Raw genomic sequence first — 7,782 nt, forward strand, 5'->3', positions numbered from 1 at the left:
AGTATTGTGCCTGCTCTCATGTGACTGAAGGGCAGCAGGTATTGTGCCTAACTGAGTTCAGACATTCCTGTCGCTGGGATTGGAGTTTTCTCCCATTCTTGTTGGCAGGGAACTGGAATGAGATGATCTTTAAGGTTCCTTCCAACCCAAACCAGTCTGTGATTTTGTGATTCTGGAGAGTTATTTCCACAGCACTGCTAGAATCACTTTGTGAGCCATTAAATCACAAAGTGATTAGATTAGATAAAAATAAAAATTAATGCAGATTTTTTTTAGCAGCCCTTTATGTGATAAGGTGTCAAAGCCAAATTTTTGCCATTCAGGCCAAGATGTGACCTGATTTTATATTTACTGATTTGTTTCTGTGACGTGTTCTTGTAGAGGTGTGTGGTGTTCTGATCATCAAGGAAGGCTGCAAGCACAGACTGTGCACAGTTGCACTTGGTGTGTTTTATTCCCTCTGTACAACAAATCACCCGTTGGATTTATGGGAATCTCCATCCTGCAGCCCAGATTCTGTCAAAACTGTGGTTATTTCTGGAGGTTTCTTGCTGTGATCCCTCTGCATAATTTAAATGGCAAAGAACACAGGTTCCTGCAGAAGTTCAGCTTTCCCCAAGAAACAGAATTATTTATTAGTCCTGTAGCATTTGGTCTGGTTCTGTACATTTTTGATTCCTTCCCTCTGCTGCCCTCCAGACTAAAGCAATGTTGTATTATTCCAATGCCAACACCCATTAAGGTTTTACTGATAAAATTTGACATACAATGATATTGTCACTTGATTAAATAACTCTGCCTGATGCATTTCCTTTCTGTTAAGGTAATTCAGAGAATAATAGAGACCAAGCAGTGCTGGAAAGTGCTGTCCCCGTCACCTCTGCAGTCCTTCAGAAACACCTCCAGAACGGAGTCGTTGCAGAGTCTGCCTGCTCGGCTCTGTGGGCACTGTCACTCCAAGGTGGGTGTTCCCAGTCTCCTTGTCCCTTGGGCATGGAAAAGGTCTGTGTGTCAGTGGTGAGCCCTGCAGTCCAGGCTGCTCGGCTGGAGGAGGCTCTGCAGATGGCAGCAGAGTTAGGAATTTGCATCCTCTCTTGGTCACTCTTCCCTGCACTCGCTGTGTGACTCCCTAATGGAGCCATTTGTGATGAACTGCAGCAATTAAATCACCAGATACTGCTAATGGGGACTGCATTGGTGGGCAGCCAATTTGCTTGGTTGATTTGGAACAATATTTCATGTTAAAAAAGAAATCATCTCTTTCATTATCATGTGCACTTAGGAACCCATCATTGCAGTAGTACTGTCTTACACCAGAATATTGTCACATTTACCTTCTGCCTGCCCTTGTGGCATTGATCCACTGGGAAAAGCTGAGCAAAACACCCTCAGCAATCTCATTTCTATTCCCCATCAGCAGAATAAGTTGAGTATTCAGGACTCTTTATTCTTTTGGCTTGGAGGACATTGAAATTTTGGGGTTTTCTGTGTGTTTTGTTTATTTTATTTAAAGACTGTGTAACGGAGAGTGACTGTGAACCCACAGCAGCACTTTTGTTGGATGCACTCAGGATGAACCCAGAAAGAGCAGTGCTGGTGAAGAATGGCTGCCTGGCATTAGCCAGCCTTGTGAGGCTGTCAGGTAACATCCTGCAATTCTGGTTTTATTAATTACAAATCAGCTCAATCAATATGAAAACAATCATTAAAATCACTTCTGCCCTGCATGACAGTGTCAGCTGCGTATCTGGTCGTCTTCTTGTTCCCAAATGCTTCAGAATAGCTTTTAGGAAGACTGAAAATAATGGGCACAACTTCCTGAAAACATGACACGTGCCAGCTGGGGAGGGGATGGGAAGCAGATCACGCAGTCTGCAGCTACAATGAGCCCAGCAGTGTTTGTCCTCCTTGCAGAAACTGCAGCTTTGGCAATTCTCCTGGACTCAAAAGGCAGTGGAATAGAGCTGATCAAAGATGAGTATCATCTTCACTTCGATGAGCCAGGGGTGGCAGAAGCTCTGTGCCTGCTGATCAGCGAGATGGTTCAGTATGGTGAGATGGCTGGTGCTGTTACTTGCTGAATCTCCTCCTCTATCCCAACCCCAAAATCAGTAAAACCACAACAGCAGCTGCTCAAGGACATGTTAGTTGTTCTAACAAAAGACTTCCTTTGTGTCTGAGGAAGTTCCAATTCATCCTCCTGAGAATTCACTCCACTTGTTCCCAATAAATGCCACTCTGGTGGTAAAACATTTTAACTTCATCTTACCTTGCCTTCTCCTTGTGTAGCTCTGCCCTCTCCCTGTGCTCCTTTAGCTCCTGCTCCATTGGCAGTTGTGCTTTAACCATAAATTATCCTGTTCATTGACACTGCAGACGAGGTTATGCTGGATATGAGGTCCCAGAAAATGGAAAAGCTGCTGTCTGAAATAAAACTCCAGTTTCCATTTAGCACGGTATGGAGAAGTGTCTCTGATAATAAAGAGGGGGTGCTTAGTATATTATTTCTGGTGATGGATTTTGATCATAGTGCAGAAATTTAGAGAATTAGCTGCATGTGGAGTGAAGAGTGAGTTTGTAAGCATAGTTCTAACTGAGAACTAGTGGTTGAAAGTTCTTTTTTCTTGTTGTTTATGCTGAAATTAAAAAAAAAAAAAAACCTATGTCCTTGCAACATGACATTAATTTACTACAGTCTTCATGCTAAACCAGGCTAAAGTTTACAGGAATAAAGCCATAAGTACATTACATCCAATTTATTTTTGGTTTGGAAGTGGCATCATTAACAAAATAAACAAAAAACCAACAAAAACTTTCTGAGAGTTTGTGGGAAGATTTAACATACATTAAATTTCACCAAGTAGTCACATTGAAAAAAGGAAAAAAACAGCCAAGTTATCAGAGCTATTTAATGTGTGACACTAATGATTCTTTTGCAATGGCTTGCTGGCAAGAAACCAATGATTAGGTTTGTTCATCAAGCCAGTAAAACTGGTTAGTCTTAATTTTGCTGATTTTAGTTATGTGTTTATAGAATTGGTTTCAAAGACAGTTACAAACTGTTCTCCAGGGTCTCCTGCAGGCATTGCCTGCACCACTTTAAGCAACACTGCAGCCACAGGGTAGTGCAGAAAAAAATAATCACAGATGAGGAGAAAGCTCCCTCTCCTGTTGTAACAACAGCAGCCACTTTAAAGACCCATGTTAGACACATTGTTTTTATTAATAAACAACTACAAAAATAAGTGGAGCAACAAGGTAATCTTCTATTTGACACACAAATAATCTTCACATCTCCCTGCAGGAGATTCTGACCCTGGTGGATGCCACACTCTCGAAACTGAGGAAGGAAAAATGCTTTGTCTGAGAACAAGACTTGGGCACTGCTGGATACCACAGCCTGGATCCTCCATTAGAAGATTCTTCTCACCAGGAAGATGAATATTGGGCTATTAATAATATAAAAACAGGTATTATTGTTGGTTTAGGTACCGAACTGTGTGACTAACAGCAATAATTAAGAATTCACCTTGTGGTTGACCTCACTTTGTGCACCTCACCATACTTGAAATAAAGATTTTAGTCCGGGCAGTTTTGATAAAGCAATGGCAGTTTCTTCTTTCATCTACCATAATTAAATTTCTTTTAACTTATTCAGTGTCCGTTTCCCTTGAAGAAATTTAACTGAAGTTTCTTCCCAACTGCAGGCATTTGTCACAAAGGTGGTTTGAACACAGTAGCAGGCATCAGGCACAGGGGCCATCCAGCAGGGATACCAGCAGCTTTCTTGGACAGCAGCATTCCTGTACTTCCAGGTTATTGTAGAATTGTCTTTGGATTGATTTTATGAAGTAGCTGCTGTCAGTTCTGACTTATCTCTAAATTTGGAATGTGACATGAAACCAGCAAATGCTGCAGATGGAAGATTCTACCCTGTGTTTTTAAGTTTTACAATTTTTGTTGTTAGCTTTGTTCTTAACAGCAGCTTCCCATTTCTTTTTCTCCAAGGTGTAAAGTCTCATAGCTGCTTGTGCATCCTGGATCTGGAAGAGAACAGACCAGATGAAGATGTGAGATAATAAGCAGCTAAATCTTCCATCATTTTAATACATCCTTCCAATTAGCATTTCATGATCTCCCTTTACATTTAGGCTCTGTGCCTAGTGAAAGGGATAAATGGTGTATTTAGAGTCCAGGGCCCACCACAAGGCTCTGCACTTCTGATTGTCACTGGGAAAGTCATAATGAAAAAATTCTCTTGATACAGTATCTATGAGCTCCCCTCCCAATTTTGCTTCCCCAGTTCATTCCTCTTTTCCATCCTCCTGCCCGCTGAAAGAAAGGATCTCACACTGTTTATGCATCCTGCCACAGTACAGCAGTGCAGAATGCTGCTTTCAAGGTAAGCAGATCTTGACCATTACATTTTCCCCTGGGGATTTTAAAATAACAAAAATTCAGAGTTAAGAGCTGACTTGTGCAAAAGTTGTTTATGAAATAAGGAAACAGTGAGCAAGCCTAGATGACAATGTCACTGCTACTGGTGTCCAAGCAGAGCTTGCTGAGCTTCACTGGAATGAAGGCACTGCATTCTGACCTGAATCCAGAACGCAGAGCTGGATGTTCTGAGGAGGTACCTACCGAGCAGTGCTCTGCTGTCTGCACCTGAACATTGAGCAGCTTCTCACAGAGCAGCTTCAGGGATGGCCTGGAACTCTAGAAACAGTAAGATCATAAACCATGCTGTCTCACAGGACTTGAAACAACAGAGAGGGGTGTATATATATAAAAACATTATGCTCCACAAAGAATAGCACATCTTAGCCTCTGCTGGTGAAATATCAGGAATAATGAATGCATTATGAGACTTGTGTGCATAGGTAGGAAAGAAGGAACAGGGTCAGGTAACAGCAAGCACAGGAGCCAGTCAGCAACTCTGGAGTCTGTTAATTGAGCTCCTTCCCAGCAGTCTCTTACCTTGACTCTCTCTTTGAAAGGTTTGTATCTCTGTGTGTCCCTGATCTTCTTCTGAGGATGATCAAGAAATAGGACCTAGAAGAAATCACATTTTCAGACTAAATGTGCTATTGGATGAAACTTTACAGAGCTGAATGTGCAGCTGCCTGGTTTTTCCTTCCATCCATTATAAGAGACTCTTTAAAACCATGAAAGGACAAGACCCAGATCATACAGACACAGGCTGGATTCAGGACCATGCTTTCCAGGAGTTCAGGTGTGTTCCCTTGATCCAGAATGATGCATTAGAAATTTAATTTTCAATGTACCTTTAGATCATTCTTTAAGGCGTGTCCAACTAAAATCCTTCCCTTCAGGATCTCAGCAACCTCCTTCTGAACCGTTTTAAAGTCTTCACCTAAAAATGCCACACAAGGAAACATTTTCCATGAGCAAACACTGCATCTTTTCTGGGAAGTAACTGTATCCTTGGGACAGTAGTTAGGCAAACTGCACAGTACACTGAATCCCTGCTTGCTAGAACATAGAGGATTCCATATAGAGCACAGCATGAATAGGAAATGACTTTTTTAATACCATACTCCACCAGTTAATTCCTTCAAGGGCATTTGTCATCACTGCATAAAAGCACTTCTTCCCACAGTTTTTCTTTGCATTAAGTTTAACATAAATCTCAGCATTTTGTTTCCCCAAATTAGGTCTCAAACTGTTCCAAGCTCAGCCAGTGAGGCTTCTGTGACAACCCATTGAATTCCCCCTCTTTAAAAAACATTTTGGGGGGAAACCCCTCGTACCTGTGTTTACATTCTGAGGCCGTATGCCACTGACAGCTGTCCTGTAGTCTGTCACCTTCTCTGTAGGCCTGACATACTTGTCATAAATGCACTTCCCAAACTGGTTGACGATGGACACCCGAGCCACGATGCTGTCCTCGCCCTTGGGGCCCACCCCCACCATCTCACAGTCCATGGCCACAGCTCGGGTCAGCCTGAAAGGCAAAGGGACAGCTTGGGGACACCTCTGCAGGGCCCAGGTGGAGCTCACAAGGTTCACACATGGATCTGAACAGGGCAAAGCCTGTCAGCAGATGAGGGCAGATGTCAGCTCAGTGTGCACCTGCACATCAGTTCTCAGAAGCCTCTGCTGCCATCCCTCCCCCTGGAATGTCACTCACCCATCAAAAGCCTTTTCCTTCACCAGCACCTGCTCCACAGACTGGGATTGCTCCGTTTCAAGTCCCAGGTTCCTTCTGGCAATTTTTGCTGCTTCAGGTCCTATTGCTGCTTCAATATCTTTTGGATCAACATCATCAAACCAGATGTCAGCCCTGGGAAGAAAAGATGTAATTACATTTAACAGTCTCAAAGCAATCTGGTGTCTGTTGTATAAAAAGTATGTTTACTTTTTAAATCAAGAGCTAAGCCCTGTGAAAATTAAGTCTATGACTGTCACCTCTGCAGGTTTCTTGCTGTGTCTGAGGAGTAGGGGCAATGTGTGTCTTATTTCTTCCAGAATTTGGTCTGGGAGAGTGCAGCTGTTTTGAATGTACCTCTCTGTGCTCCCCCCAAAATGAATATTCACATCCAGGGCTGCTGCCTTCAAGTACTCACTCTTTGGGCTGCTGTTCCACGTGTTCCTCAGCTTTCCTCCTCTTATGTTTTAGCTCATCCTTCTCCTTCACAACAATGCCATTTTTCTTCTTTTCTTTGCAGCCTTTCCCGTTGCTTTTGGTGCCATTTAAGTTCTTATTCACTGTAACCCCCTTGGATTCTGGCTTGCCTGCAGGAGGACTGTCTTTAGCAGAACCAGTGACCATTTTATTTGTGGATTTGGTCTTTACCACAGTCCCATTCCCATTGACTGCTGGGACTTGTGGACTTTTGGTTGCTTTGAGTGGCTGCTTCTTTTTGGTGTCTGTTTGACCCATGGAGAGGGGTTTGCTGGAGTTATTTGCCTTTTGTTTCAGTAGCTAAAATGACATTAAAGTAAAAAAAAAAAAAAAGGAAAAAATATAAAGGAAAAGAGCCCAGAGAAGACAAGACTTTAGGGTGACCTAATTGTGGCCTTCCAGTACCTAAAAGGAGCCTTCAAGAAAGAGGAAGAGCGACTACTCACAAGAGCCTGGAGTGACAGGGCAATAAGGGCAATGACCTCAAGCTGCCAGAGAGCAGGAGTAGATGGGATATGGGGAAGAAATCCTTCCCTGTGAGGGTGGGGAGGCCCTGGCACAAGGTGCCCAGAGCAGCTGTGGCTGCCCCATCCCTGGAAGGGTCCAAGGCCAGGTTGGACGGGGCTTGGAGCAGCCTGGGACAGTGGAATGTCCGTGCCATCGCTCCGTGTCAACCCCACCGTGGAGCCGCATTCAGGGAATGCCAGCCTGGCCCCGGTGCTTCCCCGTTCCGGCCCCCGGGCTGTCTCCCGCTCCCCACACCGCAGCCCCCGGTGCCCCTCACCTCCTGCAGCGCCTTCCAGTTGGAGGAGAACTCCTGGGGGCTGCGGGGGGGACCCACGGCAGCCATGGCGGCGCTTTTCGACACGGCCGCCGCTTCCCCGAGGGCCTTCTTCTTCTTCCTCCTCTTCTTGCTCTTCTCGCGGGCCGCGGTGCTCGGCCCCGCCGCCTGGGCCACCGCAGGACTCTGCTTCGCCATGCGGGGCTCAGCGGGGTGGGACCGGGACCGGGATCAGGGGGCAGCGAGTCCCAACCGCGCCGGCGCTACCGCAGGGGGACCGGCACAGCGCCGCACCGCCCCGGCGGGGAACGCCGACCCGCGCTTGGGTTCCGGAGCGGGGGGGGGGGGGGGGGGG

General features: G+C 45.1%; 2 protein-coding genes across 2 annotated transcripts in view; one reads left to right on the plus strand and one right to left on the minus strand.

Moving 5' to 3' along the window:
- The window catches only part of STKLD1 (serine/threonine kinase like domain containing 1), a 13,116-nt gene extending 9,525 nt beyond the window's left edge, over window positions 1-3,591 (plus strand). Inside the window, exons 15-19 of the mRNA XM_042052789.1 lie at window positions 824-961; window positions 1,514-1,642; window positions 1,915-2,052; window positions 2,377-2,456; window positions 3,305-3,591. Coding sequence (XP_041908723.1) covers window positions 824-961; window positions 1,514-1,642; window positions 1,915-2,052; window positions 2,377-2,456; window positions 3,305-3,367 — 548 coding nt within the window. The 3' untranslated portion in view covers window positions 3,368-3,591. The remainder of the gene's footprint in view (window positions 1-823; window positions 962-1,513; window positions 1,643-1,914; window positions 2,053-2,376; window positions 2,457-3,304) is intronic.
- On the minus strand, window positions 3,205-7,725 carry REXO4 (REX4 homolog, 3'-5' exonuclease). Its single transcript, XM_042052733.1, has 8 exons — window positions 7,431-7,725; window positions 6,588-6,946; window positions 6,152-6,304; window positions 5,772-5,965; window positions 5,286-5,374; window positions 4,978-5,052; window positions 4,642-4,716; window positions 3,205-4,043 (listed from the first exon to the last, which is right to left on the minus strand). Exons 1-8 carry the CDS (start codon window positions 7,623-7,625, stop codon window positions 3,942-3,944), a joined length of 1,242 nt encoding a protein of 413 aa, XP_041908667.1. The 5' UTR covers window positions 7,626-7,725; the 3' UTR covers window positions 3,205-3,941.
- Between the last annotated feature and the right edge of the window lie 57 nt (window positions 7,726-7,782).

The sequence above is a fragment of the Corvus kubaryi genome, unplaced genomic scaffold (genome assembly GCF_017639235.1).
Source record: "Corvus kubaryi isolate FWS band 111438036 unplaced genomic scaffold, C.kubaryi_AGA036_p1.0 78, whole genome shotgun sequence".
In the NCBI taxonomy this organism is placed as follows: domain Eukaryota; kingdom Metazoa; phylum Chordata; class Aves; order Passeriformes; family Corvidae; genus Corvus; species Corvus kubaryi.

Coding starts and splice junctions, on each gene's coding strand:
- REXO4 (XM_042052733.1), bottom strand. CDS start 7,625: ATGGCGAAGCAGAGTCCTGCGGTGGCCCAGGCGGCGGGGCCGAGCACC. Junction 6,305..6,587: donor GTGGAACAGCAGCCCAAAGA/GTGAGTACTTGA, acceptor TTTTCTTCCCAG/GGCTGACATCTGGTTTGATG. Junction 4,044..4,641: donor AGACAGCAGAGCACTGCTCG/GTAGGTACCTCC, acceptor GTTCTCTTCCAG/ATCCAGGATGCACAAGCAGC.